General features: G+C 36.8%; 1 protein-coding gene across 1 annotated transcript in view; it reads right to left on the bottom strand.

The window, feature by feature from the left end:
* The window catches only part of LOC579190 (ARF GTPase-activating protein GIT2), a 59,304-nt gene that overhangs the window by 34,709 nt on the left and 4,793 nt on the right, over positions 1 to 19,802 (bottom strand). Inside the window, 8 exon segments of the mRNA XM_030992224.1 lie at positions 235 to 332; positions 1,015 to 1,109; positions 4,533 to 4,663; positions 5,249 to 5,335; positions 5,773 to 5,872; positions 13,943 to 14,055; positions 15,091 to 15,114; positions 15,117 to 15,226. Of these exon segments, the coding sequence (XP_030848084.1) occupies positions 235 to 332; positions 1,015 to 1,109; positions 4,533 to 4,663; positions 5,249 to 5,335; positions 5,773 to 5,872; positions 13,943 to 14,055; positions 15,091 to 15,114; positions 15,117 to 15,226 (758 nt within the window).

Genomic DNA, 19,802 nt, shown 5'->3' with positions numbered 1-19,802 from the left:
CATTCATATTTTCTATTATCAAGGAGATTTCATGTTCTTGATCAATGTGGAATTAATAAAATGTATAAAATACTTGAATTTTTGCTTTTGAATATATTTTTTTTTAAAAGGCTACAAATGGCTCTCCATAATTTTTAAGTCCAACTTAGAGTTAATTTTGACTTAGGATCTTTGTGAAACACCCCCCTGCTCTGGTAACATCTTCATGGAGTAATACTTAAATGAAAGTCTTACACTTTGGAGCTTTTTCCTGGCCTGGTCTGCGGCATCCGATCTGTCCAACGAACCATCGGCCATCTCAGGGATCAAGAAATGAGTGCTAGATGAGTGATCTGAAAGTGGAAAGGAACAAGAAGAAGAATACAGAATATTTCATTATATCATTGAGATACTGGTTCCTGAAAAACAACCATGATCACCTGTATCATCATCATCATCATCATCTTTATTATCACATCATCACCATCATCCTCACTATAATCATCAAAATCATTATCATCACCACCATCATCATCATCATCACGATCATCATAACAATCATCAACATCATTATCATCATCATCACCACCATCACCACCTTCATCATCACCATCATCATAACAATCATCAAAATCATTATCATCATCATCCTCACCACCATCACCATCATCACCATCATCCTTACTATAATCATCAAAATCATTATTATCATCATCATCATTTTAAACATCATCATCAATATTACGAAACCATTATCATTATCATTATCACTGTCACCACCACCACTACTACCAATATCAACATTGTTAGCATCACCACTAAAGACAACATCATCATCATCACTATCACACACCATTATCATCATCATCATCATTGCCACCACCACCACCACCATTACTACTACTATCCATTTCATTAGCATCACTCTTAGCATCACCACTTAGCATCACCACTTAAAACAACATCATCATCATCACCAACAATCACCACCATCATCACTACCACCATCATCACTGTTATCACTACTAAGTGTACCTGGTCTTTTTCCACACACAAAGAATGTGAGTCTGTCGGTGAGTTCATATTGGCATTGAACCAGTCTCTCTGCGACCTCCAAATGACCTTCATCCCTGAAAATGAAAGGAAACAAAAATAGAAATATTTACACAACTTTTAAATATAACTTTTACATACAGTATGCGGTGAAGGTAGTTTGGATCCAGTCAGTTAGGGAGTGCTGGTATCATGGGAAGGGGATGGGGAGGAGAGGGGATGGAGAGGGGATGGAGAGGGGATGGAGGGGGGGGGGGGGGTGGAGCGGGGGGGGGGGAGGGGGGAGGGGGAGGGGGAGGGGGGAGTTTGGGGGAAGAGGCTCTAAGTGGCTAAGTCGTTAAGGGGGAGATTGTTGGAAGGGATTCAATAATATTCTTTTCACATTCCCTTCTGGCTCTTCCTTTCTGTCTCTCAATCTCTTTTCCTATTTTATCTTATGTCTTTCACCATTCAATGGAGGGAAGAAGGTAGGGGCATATGCATCCCACCCCCTCAACATGTAGCAATGACACTCCATACAATTATTTAGAAGGAAAAAAAGGGGAAAAAAGAAGAAAAGAATACTTCAAGTCAACTTAATTTAATGTTAAACAACGGCCAACAAGGCAGAGGGCATGAAAAGGAACCTGCAAAAAAGCCCTTTCTTTTGCACATTACGATTGTCTTGCATCTACAGAGTACACAAGAACACCCATTTTCTATGTGTTATGCAACCATGTTATCTGAACTGATCTATTGATCCAACCCTTGGCCAAATGATCCCATTAAGACATGTGTTCATGGTTGCCTTTTCAAGTTGACTCGCCCTTTCAGCATTGTCTTTCACATATGTTCCCTTGTTCTGCCAAGTTTCAGTACCCGATAACCCAATGTACCCCTCCTAGATGATCACTTAACCGCAGCACTCAGTGGGGCAAGTGGGACATGTGTTCCTCATCTCATTCATACCTTCAAAGCCAACAAACAGACTTGGAAATCAAGGGGAAATCCCTACAATAAGAAAAATGAAGAAAAAAATAGATGGATCTTTGACTGCAGAAGCAATTTTTACAAGTCAAGTCTGATTGTAATCCATTAACAGGTTTTCAGAATACTGTGACTACAAGCTATTGTTCATATACATGTACATGTATGACCCTTTGATCTTTGACCTCATGACACCAAAATCCAACAAGTTCATTGGCTCATCAAGATACATACATGTCTTGAGTTTGATGGTAATCTGTCCGTCAGTTCTAATGATAATGAGATCACAAGCTATTTTTCATACATGTACATATGGAGCCCCATGACCTTTGACCTCATGACCCCCAAATCTAACTAGTTCATTTGCTCATCAAGATACATAGATGTCTTGAGTTTGATGGTAATCCGTCTATCGGTTCTAATGATAATGCGATCACAAGCTATTTTTGCATACATAATGAGCCCCATGACCTTTGATCCCATGACCCCAAAACCTTATTACCGGTAGTTCATTGGCTCTACAATACTGTACATGTACATGTCGAAAAACATAATGCATCCGGCTACTTGGTTGCGGAGGCATAAAAGGGAGAGGGGGAGGGGGAGGGGGAGGGGGAGGGAGGGGGGGTCAAAATTAAGAGCTTCACAATGAGAGGCAAGAATAATTAAACCTTCATAAACTGGTTTCATATCAGGGCACAGTGCGTCATCGTTCCTGATATATTTTAGCACATCCCAAGGGCATACCAGGGTTCATGAAATACAGATCAGTATTTCTATACTTTCAATCTGAAAATAGTTGGTGGAAACCTAAGCTGAGCACCTGAAACCCAGGACACATATCGATGACATATCTTGCATTGCCAATTTGCTAACATTCATAGCGAGGCCAAGAGTGAGTGGATTCATGAATGATATAGGGGAAGATATTGTTGAAAAAATGCCATGGAAAATAAAACTATTTTACACGTTAATAAGTTACAAGTAGGTGATTTCGGAGTTATAAGATACATGTACAGAATGTGAAAGGCTTCATGGTTACATATTTTTTATTTTGCCACAGTGATATTTTGGAGCAGTTTAGTGCATCATGTTGAGTGAGGCCAAATAATTCATGAAGGAGTTAAGCCATCTTGGATTATTAAGCAACGGGTGTGTCATAGCATTTTATTCATGATTGCTGGTTGCACAAAACAGAATAAGTTATAATTTTCTTTACATCAAAGTGATTAGATGTCACTCATTTACACTGATTAATACAGAAAATTGTTTAAAGAAAATGATCGCCACTCCCTTTCAAATGTTACACTGAGGTAAATAAATTGCATGTTCGTCATTTCAGATAAAGAATGTGAAGAGCATTTTTCTTAAATATTTTCTATTTGCCGCAGTGATCTTTTAAGGCAGATTAGCGGTTGAAAATAGATGAAATCAAGGTGACACCAGCTGATGGAAATCAGGCCTCTCTCTTTCTCCCACATGGAAATTCGATGAATCATCAATTCATCTGGGTGTTATGTTTTAAAGAAAACTAAAACAGGCAAAGCAACCAGGAAGGCCAACACACTAGTGTAGGCATCTTCTCTTCTTTGCGGTAGTTGTGATTATAGTTTCTGTCCAGGCTCGAGATAGAGTGGGCCATTTATAGTTCCTGGCAAGCTTTTGAAGAAGGGGACGTTGACACCAGTGCTGCATACTTCACACAGGTGCAACACTTCATTTATAGCTGAGAAGGTCCATTCAGACATGATGCAGAGAACACCCGCGCGGCAAAACTTTGTGTGTAAATGAATAGTCAAGGCTTGTTCAGATATGGCGAGGTAAACCGCCGTAAAAAGGCTGTCACATTATTTTGCGCACAACAAGAGACTTATTCTGTGTTAGAAGATTCAGAAATGTGGAGTGTATTATCACACTTCACCTCATCATTGAAAAAAATGCTGCGGTTTACAGCTTTGGCACCTGAATGAGGCTTGATAGGTAGTTTCAAATGCATACACAGGTTATAACAAACAAATATATAATGTACCACCATTCCCTGAATCCAACAGCACAGAGTATTTCATTGTTCACCAAACACTTTGGCCCAAATTCACAAAGGAGGTTTGTCGACAAACCAAGGTTTATGTGCATAATATGACGCGTTTCGACGCATTTCAAACCAAGGTCTGTACTCTTTCGACGCGTTTCAAACCAAGCGAAATGCGTCATATGATGCACATAAACCTAGGTTTGTCAACAAACCTCCTTTTTGAGTTCGGGCCATTTACTCTAGGAAGCGGTTCAGTTTTAAAAAATCTTCTTAAAAAAAAGACCCGTTCACATATAAACTAACTCAAAGAGACTGGCAGTGAAAAAAATGGAAGATGCATGCAAAAGCCTCTCTAGAGTGATGCCTACTTTATATATGTGTGCTATAAGATTCACAAATATAAAGCGCCACTATGTGAACTTCCCTCTATTCTTTACAGACTGAGGTTTTGTGAAGTGGTGTTCCAGGTCATATGTGAACAAGGATTAAAGTGTATACTCACTTGGCAAGATCAGCCGGCGTCTGCCCATCACTATCTAGCGCCCCAGGGTCTGCACCGTAGACTATCAGTAGCTCGCATTGTAACATCTGACCCTCCTTAGCAGCAACATGAAGGGGGGTGTTACATCTCTCCTGGGGGGGGGGGGGAGGGGGGGAGGGAGGGGGGGAGGGAATATTATATTGTTGTAGTCAAAGAAAGGTTCTGCTTGCATATTTAATGTAAACCTGAGTATGTTCTTCACTAACTTGCTACCTACATGTGTCCTAGGAAAGAGTTTTCTCCTCGAGGAAGAGGGGGAAGAAAAGTTATATTATCTTTTTTTGTGCAAGGTGTATACCGGTACTTGTGATTCTTCTCTAATGTATATTTCAACATTCTTCTCCTGGTGTGAAAGCATGAAATAAATTTGTTTTAAAGGGCTATTCGCTTACTTGTTGTGACTTCGGAAATGTTACACGTACGTGTGTACATGTATGTGCCCTTAGTAAAAAAGGAATAGAGCTTTTGTTATTATTAATTACCATTACAAAATCAGTTTGAAAACAATCCTTAGTCAAAAACTTGAAGCAGTTGCAAAAATGGACCAAAATATGCCTGCTACATTAATAGAACCAGATGAAAATTAGAACTTTCCAATTATTTTGCGAGGATTTTCTCCAAACAAACTGAGGGTCACATTACAAATAGTTACATGTGACCTTTGACCCCATACTTACTGCATGGTAGAAGTTTGCGAGTCCACCGAGGGAGAGTAGCCTCAGACAAGTCTCCAGGTTGCCTGTCCTGACACTGGAATGGAGTTGCTGCAGGGAGGGAGATGGAAAAAAGATTTAGGTTAGAGCGTCTCATGACAAATGCAATTTATCTGCAAACAATCAGTCTACTTAAAACACATATAACTTTGAAATACTAGTAAACATGCAAATCAATTATTTTTATGCGAAGTTAGATATGGGCCCCATTTTAGAAAGAGTTGCGATTGATCCAAATCAATCGCAAGTCCTCCAATCAATCGCAAGTTTGCAGTCTCCTATCTCTTAGATGTACATCTTTGGGATTGATATCAATCGCAAATAAGTTGCAATTGATATCAACTCTTCGTAATACGGGCCCTGAACTGACAATGAAATATCCCTATCATGGTGAAATTATTTTGGTGCTTTCATTGACACGAAGGAGGTCAGGAGGGAGGTCAGGAAGGAGGTCACAAAGGAGGTCACGAAGAAGGTCGCAAACTTACTCTGCTAAGATCCTTGACTGTGGCCTCGTCACCATCCTTGAGTCTGTGGACAAAGTCTAACCTTTGATACTTGGCTCGGATGAAGTCAGACTTGAATGGGCTGTGCACAAAACAAACAAACAAAATAATCTTTAGACATAAATTGTGGATTAAAACAATATTCTTGACACTAGGAATTACATGTAGTTCTATGACACATCCAGAGGGATTTTACCCTGAACAGGGGAGAGTTTCACAAAGACCAAAAATCAACTTTAAGTTGGACTGAACTATGGCAGACCATTCATGCCACTCTTTTGCTGATTTTTGCTTTCAACATTTACTGGCATTTGGTCTATCAAGGGAAGTACAAATCATGGTCACAAATCTACAGAATTTACATTTGTTGATAGTTCCATTATTCAAGGAAAAATATTATCTAAAGATCATAATGCTGAGAGCAACTAGTGGCACAAATGGCCTGCCATAGTTGAGTCCAACTTAAAGTCAACTTAGTCTTTGTGAAACACCCCCCTGGTCATTGTTTATGGTTCATACAGTACCTCAGACATGGCCTGACAAACTGAAATTTCATTTTTTTTTTGGACATCTATAAACTGGCAGCTAACTTCAATTACATGTTTGTGGAAGGTGTCTGAACCATCTGGTTGTTCAAAATGTCACAGGTACACAGTCATGTAAATATATTTTGGATGAGACATAGAATTACGGTAACTCTTTATGAATTAATCAACCTGCTTAACTTGTTAAACAATAATATTGACAGTCAATTTATATCACTTCATGTCATCCATAAAGCACTCACAACTACAAGGTGTAAACTTGAGCAAGGTCCAATCTTGTTTCTGAAGAATAAGGGCAAAGATCTTCCTGTTAATGATTTCCATTTAGATTGTAACACCAGTAACACAGCCATACCAACTACAAACCAAACGATAACTTGGGGATAGTGTAAGTTTTTTGTCAGTCTGGCATCCATCTTTTCACTGCGACTGGGGCATGAAGTATATTACATTATTCATTTAGTTATTTATTTCTTCATCTATTTATTTATTCATTCATTCATTCATTTAGAATGCATATACCGTCAAACCTGCTTTAGTGACCACCTGTCTACAAAGACCACATTTGTTGTTTCCCTTGAAAATGGTTTATCATTGAAACATGTACTAAAGAAACCTGTCTACAAAGACCACTTTTTGTGTTTCCCTTGGGCAGTCGCTACAGACAGGTTTGACTGTATTTATTATTTATTATTTATTATTTATTATTTATCATTTATTATTTATTATTTATTCGTTTATTATTTATTCATTTATTATTTATTCATCTATTATTCTTTCATTTATTTTTTATTCATTATTCATTTTTTATTCATTTATTATGTATTCATTTATCATTCATTCATTTATCATATATTCATTTATTATTTATCCATCTATCCATCCATTTGATCACTTGGAGGAGCTCTTGGCACAAATTAAAGAGAAAGAGAAATGAAAGAGTAAAGACTGAACATTCTAACTTAACATGAGCTAACTATACAAGTAAATGTAGATATCTGTATTTTAACTTCAGAAATGTCATTCAGGGACACTTTTTTTTGTTTCAAACTTGTCAATGTCCAAGCCCCACCTTTGAGGTGCGTAACTTCATTATGGGAGGAATTCCTCCTTCTATTATACCAGTTATTCACTCAACTGCACCGGATATTGCCAATTTTCTTCTTTCTGCTACTGAGTATTGACCACAGTCATAATTTACAAAATATTTTAACAATTAGTTGTACTTTTTAGACAGCACTGTCTGTGTACACATTTTCCATGAACGTAAAATCCATGATTAAATCTAAGACATAAAATGTATTGACACTAATACTGTACATTCACTTTTTCACAAAATTTGTGTATGACTGGGTGACAATGAAAGTGAGATTTAGATTTTGAAAGAATTTTGATTTATGACAAACTGAGAACAAGAGCACTCTGAAGCACTCATATGTTTCCAAAGCTCGTTCAAACTTTCTTCCATGCACGTTCAAAAGTAGTCATGTACACTGTACATGTATTGTCTAATAATTGTATGTACAGAAAAGTCAGGGCACTCTTCACATGTCTGTTCATTTACCAACTGACTAAGAGTAAGATTCATATCTTTAAAAAAAAATATTTAAAGGCTGATCCCATTTGACCACTAACAATAAATATGACATTATTAGGGATTGGGTATCTTTGTCTCAGATTCTGAAACAAATCCTGAATTTTGCTCATGCTGCAATGATAATGAATTATAAACCTTTAGGTCAGTCAAGAACCCCTTGACATTACAAGCTGATCGCCTGTCTGATTATCAAGATATTTATGATTGGAAATCAAAATTTAGAAATTTGTTTTCCTAACCGTTTTCATATCACTAGTCTATTGGGGTAAATGAGTATGGTAAAACCGGTCACTCAAAGATTTTTTTATTTTTTGAGGCACTTCATGATCATTTGGAGCGCAATTTTTTAAGGGCTTCAATATTATACCATACATTATACCAGGGCCATGCATATCAGGTTTAACATTGTTAAAGGTAATACAAAGTTTTGGTATGGGGTCATGAATTTGGTTCAAATGAACATATTGGAAGCATATGCGATCCTAAAATATTCAGTGATCGTTGTCGCGGTTGAAATCGAGTCTAAATTTATGAAATTTTAATTAATAAACTCTTTGCTGTATAGCTCCCTCTTAGGGTCAAGATATCAATTAAGCTATGAAACGATATTTCTTGACTAAAATCGACCAATTAGCTATTCTCGTTTGGAAATTATATATCACAACTACATATTCTGAGATTTTCATGGTCGCAGCTACATGTACCATTGTATGGCCGTAGGCGCTATTTGAAATTTATCTAAATTATCTAAATATTTACCGGGAGCACCGGTAATTTTTTATATTCAATTTTTCTCGAAAGCAGAAGTGCTTTAGGGGCTAAATTTTCTAGTGCTTATAATACATCCACAGGGGCATCCAAATATATCAAATTGTAAAGAATCACTATCCACCCAATTTTTAAATTTTCCCAAACTTTGTAATACCTTTAAACGATGCCTTTAATTGTTCATGATTTGATCTCAGGAAGAGAAATCTATTGAATAGTGTATGGCAGTATGCCAATGACCTTAACAAATTGAGGAGGAAAGCTAATAAGCATACTGTAACATCAGCACAAACTGGAGAAATGGGACCTGTAAAATGTCCAATATCTAATTTGTCAACGTAAAACTCAGGCGACCACACTGGGAATTATTTATTTTAGACTAATCATTATCTTGTTAATTATAGATCAAATGTTATGGGCCCTTTAGCCTAGAGAAGTACATTATTTACTGCCAATATTTTTTGGATAAAATGTGCAATGCAGCCTTTAACAGTAAGAGAGTACACTTCATATCTCAGTGTATTTCTCTGATATTAAGACAAAAATTAGTCACAAGTGTTCTGTATGTTTTTACAAAAGGTTCTCATTTCAAGCTATCAAAATATGACGTTTTTGTCACAAGATTTGATTTCATTATTTCCGACACAGGCAGACAATCTAAACAATCTGATATCACATTTAAAGGGATGGCAGATTAACATACTTCCTGTTACAGAGAAAAGAAGGGGGGGAAATATGACTTTATGATGCAATGATGCACAATGTCTGTCTACATGTACTTTGGTGCACAAGCCCTGTACACTTTGAAGTTTGAGAAGTAATTTTTCAATCACCTGATTGGAACTAGGTACAGTACATTTAAGCCAACTATGTCAAATCTACATCATTAATTGCCAGATTCCTTGCTGTCTTCATGAATTTACTCCGCTTACTCCCACCCCCCCCCCCTGATTAATAATGGTTATCAATTAATTATTTATCAATTTTATTTGTTTGAATTTAACTTATTTATGTATTGGGGGAAGGGGGCAAGCAATGCTATTTACTTTATTTGTTTGAAATTAACTTATATGTTTATTGGGGAGGGGGCAATGTAAAGTGTGTTTACTTTACAGCTGTATGAACTTCTTATGCTTTATTATTATCTATTACATGCATTACTGAAAGCAATAAAAACCAATACATTGACTTGAATACAGAATAACAGTAGTCTGCAGACTTGGTTCTAATGTTGTTTAGCTGTTAGATTCGGTCTACATAATTTACAGTCACATAAAATGTAGGAGACATGCAAGCCCCATCCTCTAAACTTCCCCCAAACTGACATTGACATTTCCAAAAGCCGCAGTCTACCGCCTTTATTAGCCTGTCGTTTGGCGAGCAAGCCCGCCAGCGCTGATTGACCAAATCTAAATTTAGGTCCCCAGGGTGAGTCTACATGTATGTTGCATGCATCCCCACACTCGCTCCACGAGCCAATTCAATTTGTGATATTTTCCATTTAATCCTGCCTCACTCATTGCATTAATCAAGTGTTTAACAGAGGAAGAAATCACTTACGGGAGGATGCTCGGTCAACGCACACAGAATTAAATAGGCTTGCCCGTGTGTAAAATTTACAGATTTGGACTCTTTAAAAACTGTCAAGCTCTGATGAAGGAAAGCGAAAATGGATTTATTTTAACTTTGGCTTCATGAAATCCTTAAATAATCTACAACAAAAGAAATTCACTGTAATATTAAGAACAAATTATGTATTTTTTACTGATGCAACCTAGAAATGAATATAATAAAATGTTCAGGTTAATTATGCACCATGTCTAAATTTAAAAAAAAATCTAAATGTATTTTTTAAGAAGTTACGATAAAGTTCATTTAAGTGCATTTGAAGATGAAATCAAACAATTTCTTGGATCAGAATACTTCTTATAAATCTAGGAACATACCTGATTGGTTCTGATTATTTAACCCATTTTACTGTACTAAACAAAATACAAAGTACATGTACACATGTACATTGTATGGATTACAAGCAAATAAAGGTATCTCTATGACCTGATTGACAAAACTAAGGCAATTTAAAACCTTCCTTTGTAGTTTCTCCCTCTAATATATTGATAATCGTTTTAATCTTGAAAATACATTTTTAAAGGGCAATGCACCTTTAATGGTCATATTCATTTTCATTCTTCAAACTACATGTATACATTGTACATTGTGTTATTACCAACGCTCCTTCTCTCCCCTTTCCTTTTCTTCTCTGCAAGTCAGTCTTTTCTATTTGTATTTGTTATTGTTGTTGTATCTAAGTTGAGGGCTGCGGGCACGTCAAAGTAATTTGCTTATTTCTGTAGCCCTCCTGCATCTAATGTATGTTAATTATGCATTCAATATATTTGTTTAAATTCGTTCATTATCTGTATAAAATTATATACACTTACAATATTGTATCAAACCATATTATGTTCATGAAAATGTATGATGAAAAAAGAAAAAACAAGATGCAGAAACCAATAAATCAAATCAAATCAAATCAAAATATCCATGAGTCATCTCCATGCAACCGAGAATCATGTACAATTCACAGAACAAGAACAATAACAAGGAAAGAGGAAGTCTTAAAGGCTATTTTTCCCAATCAATGGAGTAATAATGATAGGCATTTGTATAGCGCTGTCTATCTACATGTACATGTAGATAATTCTATTCCTAGGTGCACTATTGAATTATTATCCTGGCTTTTATAGCTTAGCTGCCAATACAGCGCTCTAGCATTTCAAGGAATTAATTCCTGCCAGGTACCCATTTACTTCACCTGGGTCGAGTGTTGCAAATGTAGATTAATGCCTTGCTAAAGGACATGAGTGCCGCAGCGGGACTCGAACCAGGACCTTTGAATTTCAAGTCAAGTGCTTAAACCACTTGACTATGACAATTCTGTAATAAAGTAAATAGTATTTAAAAAAATGACTTGTGTTTTGTAATCATATTGTACATGTACATGTACAATGTACTTCGTACTAAAATTTTGGTGGATGGGGTAGGTGGGATAAAAACTGTTTTGGGGTCTGTTTTGGGGGCTCTGAGCCTCTAACGGCCGCTAAACGCAATGGACATGGTCGGGTTGATAACCATTTTGGCAATTAACATAGACGGTCTTTAACTTTGAGGGATTGAATCTTAGTTATAGGTGAAACAGGGTGACTACATGTACAGTGTATTTTGAGACAGGCTCCCAGACTGAAAGTAAAATTAGTTACACATTTAAAATTAAAGGTAAAGACCAGTTATGGTCATGCGATTGCATTGTGAAAGAAACGTTGTGGAATCGATCAGAAAAGGTTGATCATCTAGCATCTAGCATCTGTAAGGTTCTGGAATCATCAAAATGATAAGAAATTTGGCCCATTCTTCGTAAAGTTACAAGCACTATACACAGAAAGATGTATATGGGACTACCCTATATCTCTCACAGACCATGAGAGAAACAAATTTACCAAATATATGAATTAGTAGGCGGTTTCCCAGCAAATTTTTTATCATCATGTATTAGTCAAAACATATTCTTTCACATGATTGGTAATGAGAGCTTCCATTTCATATTTTGAAATTGGGGCGTTTCCAATACTGGTCTTTACCTTTAAGTCAAAGGAAATTGTGTGCTTTTAATACTTCATATTTTTGTACAGGGGTGTAATGTACATGTACATGCTTACAGTACATGTAAATTTTAGAACTGCTGTAATCATGTCAACATGTTGCACACAAACAACATGGAATCTCTAGAGAGCAGAGACGTTTGCATTCAGTATTCAGAGACAATGAACCGATTCGATATCCCATGTACAGTACATGTACAATGAAAATCAGTTTCAGGACAGTGACTCACAGCTCTATCAGAATAATTCACAATACTTGACAAAAACACAATTCAACTGCATGGCTCCCAGACTGTATAAGTAAAATTAGATTAAATATATCAGTCAAAAGGAATTGTGTGTGTAATACTCTTTAGTTTTGTACAGGGGTGTAATGTACATGTACATGTACATACTTGCATGTAAATTTTAAAATGATCATTTTCATCATCCTGCTTGAATCATGTCAAAGTAATATCTTGCACACAAACAAGATGGAATCAATATAGAGCAGAGATGTTTGCATTCAGTATTCAGATACAATCAACCCACTTGATATCTTATATATATATATATGTATACAATGAAACACAGCTTCAGGACAAGATGACTCACAGCTCTATCAGAATAAGTCAAAATACTTGACACAAACACAATTCAACAAGTGTATGTATTAGGTATGATAAAAGAGAAGCATGTCAACATAATGTACATGTTCTAAAATTGTTTGCATTTAGTGCCATAAAATTACATGCACTGGTTGAGACACAACCAGTCATTAACAAACCCCCCTCCCCCCCCCCCCAACCTTAAAATGTGTACCATACAATAAATAACTCAAGAAATGAGAAATGCACCTGACTAATGGGAAAGGCAAACCTTTTAAGCTAAACCTCCCCGCCCCCATCCCCATTACAAAACCCTGCCGGACCTGCCTCAGAGCACAGTACATGTGCAGTACATTGTACATGTGTATGGATGAACCTCTCCTCCTAGAGGAAGGATAGAAGATAACAAGTTTGCAAGGTTTGAATGCATACTCAAAGGATAGATACATGTAAATGATAACAAGTTTGCAAGGTTTGTATGCATACTCAAAGGAAAAAAAGAAAAAAAATCTGGATTTTTTTTTTTTTTTTTTTTTTTTAAAATCGGGAAAAATTTAAAAAAAACGGGAAACAGATTTAAATCAGGTTTTTATCAGGCCTGAAGGATAGATAAATGATAACAAGTCTGCAAGGTTTCAATGCATACTCAAAGGATAGATAAATGATAACAAGTGTGCAAGGTTTGAATGCATACTCAAAGGATAGATAAATGATAACAAGTTTGCAAGGTTTGAATGCATACTCGAAGGATAGATAAATGATAACAAGTTTGCAAGGTTTGAATGCATACTTGAAGGATAGATAAATGATAACAAGTTTGCAAGTTTTGAATGCATACTCAAAGGATATTAGGTAAATGATAACAAGTCTGCAAGGTTTGAATGCATACTTGAAGGATAGATAAATGGTATTTTGGGATGATATTTTGCAATATATATTATGAACTTTGCCAATCTTTTTTTATAAATGCGTTGTAAAATATGAACGCATACTCACTGGACAGAGTCCTTGGGGTTAGGTTTCCTTTTGCCACTCCTGACTTGCGATGGATCCAGAAGTGAATGCTCCCAGATAGAGTTGGCTCCATTGCTAACAAGAGCATGCACCATCTAAAAGAAAAGAAGAAGGAAGAGATAGGAATAACTGGCATATGAAATTATATAATCGTACGTCAAACTACATGTACTTTCCATCGACCATTGTTCTGCATTTTTATACTAAGCAAATTCTTAACTCTGACCTCACTATTAAATACACGGAACCCTAAACCTATTAGGTAGTAGGTACAGTACATATAAGTCCCTTTCCTTACATATTTGGAGAACTAAAGCTCAAGATTCAAGATATTTTATGACCATTAATACATGTACATACCACAAACAATAATATAAAATACATGTACAGTATGGAACATGGAAAGGACCCATTGAAAAAGCAATAATCTTATGAGAAATGGCCCTGAAAGAGAGAGGAGCAAATATTAAAACAAATTGAATTAACTGTTGGTAGAGCATGTTGGATCATCAATTATATACTTATATCCTTATAGATGACCTAAAAAAGATGATCTGACACCCCCCCCCCCTTGCTTATTCAATGGGTGACTGAGTCATTGTGATTTTTTTTTGGGACCCCCCCCCCTCCCGTAAGAAGTGTCCCCCCCCCCCCCCCCCCCCCCCCCCCCCCCGCTTATTCAGCGGCTGGCTGAGTTGTTACGAAATTTTTGGCCAGATTTAACCCCCTCCATCTTAAAAATAAATCCTGTGTAAGCCACTGGCAGAACCTGTATGAAGACCACCCAAGGTAGACAAGGAAAGATGGTTTTTATAAAAATATATACATGTATACTGTCAATGTTCCTTTAATAGCGGTAATTTCAATGAGATTATTTATTCAAGAGATACAAAAGATGTAGTTAAGTTTGATGGGTGGGTTTTCTATTCATGAAGATAGTCATTAAGCAGGTTATACTGTACTTTCAATGTTTGCAGACAATCTTTCAGACAGAATTATTAACAGATTTTGTTTTGAACTGAGTTCCTCATTTTGAGCACAACATCTTGAAAGACCAACAAATGCTTTTTTTCTGCTGTTCCAACTGGATGTTGATAAAGAAATAGTTTAAGAGAAATGGAAGTGTTTACCTCATAGAGGCTGCGTGGCCAAGGGGTCCATGAGTGAGGGCTCTGATCTGAGATATGTGCCTTCCAAGACTCCTGTGAACACTGCAGCACTCGTCACAGATCAGGACACCTCGGTTCAGGGAGGCCCATCCTGGATCTAAACACAAGAAATAAGGACCGTGTCAAAAAACAATAAGCACGGTGAAACCTGTATATGTACATGCACATGTACATGTATACCACTCGACTGATACAAGGAAATAATAGACAGGTGGCCCTTATGTATTGTAATTTTATATGTAAACAATCTTGAATCATAATACCCCCGCGCCTTTGAAATAAACTCCTTGCATTGCTGAGAAATAGTACTTCACTCGACTTCTTTACCAAATATCTGTACAATGTACCTCTACGATTCTTACTTTTTCCTTAGACTATTAAGGGACAGCGCTTTGTTTCCTCTGGAATAGGGTCTTTTTAAATCGAATTATTATTATTTAGTTTTCATCATCAAAGATCACTCACTAGCTGTCCAAACGTATTAGATCAGATTATTATATGTTGCTGTATTATAATACCTGTTACAAATGTAGACTGAATATTTGTACGAAAAAAAAATTCTGGTCACATCATATACATGTAGATTTCATGTTTACATGTACATCAGTTTATAAATAGAGGCATTCATACATCATGTACATGTACACTCATCATACAAGTGCATGTGTACAAGTGCATGGATGTATTATCAGTCATTGGCTACTCATCAGATCACAATGTTGAATCACTAATATGTACATTGTACATGTTCAGTATGAACTTTCATTTGTTCATTAGCCATCTCGTTTTCAATCTCAGCCACAGCATGAACCTCCTCTGTAACAACAATCAAGATGCTCAGAAGAAAAAGACAATTTCAGAGTACATTAACCCGTTGACAGCCGTCTCATTCCAATACATGTGTACAGGCGTAGGCTCAGTACAGGAATGACCTAGCTCCATGCACTCAAGGGGTTAATTGCCCGGTTCATGTTGTGTATGAACATGTACATGAAAGGCATTTTAATGTTGGGAATACTGGAGATGGTGCACACAATTTGCCAGGCTCAATAGTACAGTACATGAATGACCATAGTTATACCCAAGCCATAACCAAGCCATACCCAAGTCATACTAACAAGACCAACACCAGACGGCCAAGAGACCAAACAATGGATACCCCCCTTTAGGCCACAGTTGAATATGTTGCCCATTGGTCATAGTGGAGTCGGTTTAGAGGCGAGACTGGGATATCATACATGTACGTAAAGTGACACGTGTACAGTGCATGTCTTCAGAACTAAGTTACAAATTGCCAGCATCAATATTGCCCAGAAGAACTACAGTATGCTTTATGGTGGGCTCAACACTATTAAAGCAATGGCACCTGGGACACATGGGCGCCCACAATCTACAACCGGACCCCCAAAATGTCAACATTCCTACATAAAGCTCTAGGCATATACACATCGTCGGCCTTATGCCAAAAGGGCCTTAACCCAATTTTGGAGGTTATTGAGTTATTAACATCACCTTGTAGATTTCATCATTCTCTTTAAAATGATGTGCTTCACTTGTTGAAATTTGATTTATTTATGAAGATAATTATGAATTTCAAAAGGGCCTTAACGCGTATCTCATCTTTTTCCTTACGCCAAAAGGGCCTTAACCTACAGTACACGGCAAATCTTTTATCAATGACAGATTATTTCGTAATTTCCATTTAATTCAATAAATATCAGTAGAAACACCCTTAAAAACATGATTAGTCTAGAATAGACACAATGTACTTAAAATAATCACTGAAAGTATATGTCATGAATTTAGATCATGAAATCTGAGTGAGATTTAAATTAGGTATGGATGCATGAAATGCGACCAACTCGTTGAAATACGCAGATGTCAACGTATGGGACTGTAATGAAAAATAAATAACGAAAAAGGTGTTCTAAATGTACGATCTCTAAAAAATAACTTTACCGAAAGCTGCATTATATTAATAAAAATATTCAGATATCAAAAATACTTTTTCAAACATTTTAATTAACCAGTTTTATCAGTTTTCGTGATCCAATAGCCATAGGAGGGCCTTTCTGGCAAACCAAAGGTGTTGCGAAATAAGAAAATTTCCTTATGCCAGAAGGGCGCTAACTATGCACGCCCTTTTGGCATAACGACGCGTAGGTTACGCCCCTTTTGGGCACAATGCCGAGTAGGTTACGGCCCTTCTGGCATAAATACGCTGCATTCAAGCCTTATGCCAAAAAGGCCCTAACATGTTTTTTGCACATAGCATGTACAATTCTGAATATTTTATAACACATTTAACACATTTCATGTAAAACTTAATAACTTAACATATTTATCGAAATTGGCTTCAAAAACAAAAAAACGACCACAAACTTTTGATTATTAGAGAGGCCAAAACCTTTAAACGCGATTATCTCGGAATGGCCAAAAGAAGTTAAGGCCCTTTTGGCATAAGGCCGACGACATGTACATGTAGAGTGATAGACACAAAGATTTCAATCCAGATCCCCAGTGAAACAAATTTTGTGTGGAGCCCTGATGTATGTTTTTACATGTTCAATATCAATTAAACAGTGTGTAAAAGTGGTATGCACTTTCAATGTTTATGTTCATGTTCATGAACCCTATGCTTCACCACATGAGTCTCAACAAGGGAACTTAATATCACACATACAGTAGTTCTGACAATGTAAATGTAGATTGTATGCAGGAGGGATATTTTTAGTACTATCCAAAAATTGATTTAGGAACTGGCGGGATACATGCAATTTAATTTCTGCGCAATATCCTGTGTCTTTCTTGTTAACATTTCATGGCCATAAATTAACTATGAAGAGAATATTCAATGTACATTGTTAACACCCAGCACTGACAAGATGAACACACTTAATCACTGAAAAAAAAACACTGGTACACAAAATTGATCGGTAAGTTAGTTCGCGAAGAATTTTAAAAAGAGCACTAGAGAAAAAAGTTAAAATATCAATACTACAAAGATCACATCATCATCATCATCACCCTCTCCAATCTCCACCATCATCATCCTCATCCTCTCCATCAAACTCATCATCATCATCCTCCTCCTCCTCATCGTCATCCTCATCCCCATCTTTATCTTTATCATCATCATCATCCTCATCCTCATCCTCCTAATCGTCATCCTCATCCCCATCTTTATTATCATCATCATCATCATCATCCTCATCCTCATCCTCCTCATCCTCATCCCCATCTTTATCATAATCATCATCATCATCATCATCATCATCCTCATCATCATCCTCATCCTCCTAATCGTCATCCTCATCCCCATCTTTATCATCATCATCATCATCATCATCATCATCATCATCATCCTCATCCTCCTCATCGTCATCCTCATCCCCATCTTTATCATCATCATCATCATCATCATCATCATCATCATCATCCTCATCATCATCATCATCATCATCCTCATCCTCCTCATCGTCATCCTCATCCCCATCTTTATCATCATCATCATCATCATCATCATCATCATCATCATCATCATCCTCATCCTCCTCATCGTCATCCTCATCCCCATCTTTATCATCATCATCATCATCATCATCATCATCATCATCATCATCCTCATCCTCCTCATCGTCATCCTCATCCCCATCTTTATCATCATCATCATCATCATCATCATCATCATCATCCTCATCATCATCATCATCATCATCCTCATCCTCCTCATCGTCATCCTCATCCCCATCTTTATCATCATCATCATCATCATCATCATCATCATCATCATCATCCTCATCCTCCTCATCGTCATCCTCATCCCCATCTTTATCATCATCATCATCATCATCATCATCATCATCATCATCCTCATCCTCCTCATCGTCATCCTCATCCCCATCTTTATCATCATCATCATCATCATCATCATCATCATCATCATCATCATCCTCCTCATCGTCATCCTCATCCCCATCTTTATCATCATCATCATCATCATCATCATCATCATCATCATCATCATCCTCATCTTTATCATCTTTATCATCATTACCATCATCATCATTATCATTATTATCATCATCAGCCTCATCCTCATCCTCATCTTCATCATCATCATCATCATCATTAAATGTTCAAAAAGTAAAATGTTCACAGTACCCAAGTACTGTCCATGTAGATGTACTGTACATGTATACATGTATGTAGAACAAAGGGAGTCATGACTATTACCGTATTAAACCAAATCACATGCATTCACAGACATGCAAGTTGTATCAAATAAATGCTTTCACAACATTTCAAAATACTACATGTACTTATGTTGTACAGTATTACAATTTCATTTGACATTCTCACTTATATTTGTCTAGTACTGAACCCACTCAAAATGAAACAAGCAGGTGAATTCCAATCGCTGTTGAACAACTTTTGGAACATGCCAGACTCTGAGAGCCAAAAGGGGATTAGGAGTTCAACAGATTCCTAGTTTCTTGTCTAGATCTTTTATACAAAACTGAGGATGGGACTCCACCTTTACTACCGTAATTAACGGTGTATTAACCGCACCTTTTTGCCGCCGAAAAAAATTCAAAGTCGGGGGTGCTGTTTATACATGGTACACCAAAAAAAAAAAAAAAAAAAAATTAAAGTTTTGATTACTGCCCCTC

This window comes from Strongylocentrotus purpuratus, unplaced genomic scaffold (genome assembly GCF_000002235.5).
Source record: "Strongylocentrotus purpuratus isolate Spur 01 unplaced genomic scaffold, Spur_5.0 spur5_scaffold_2, whole genome shotgun sequence".
NCBI lineage: Eukaryota > Metazoa > Echinodermata > Echinoidea > Camarodonta > Strongylocentrotidae > Strongylocentrotus > Strongylocentrotus purpuratus.
This window is presented reverse-complemented; position numbering and strand designations above follow the sequence as displayed.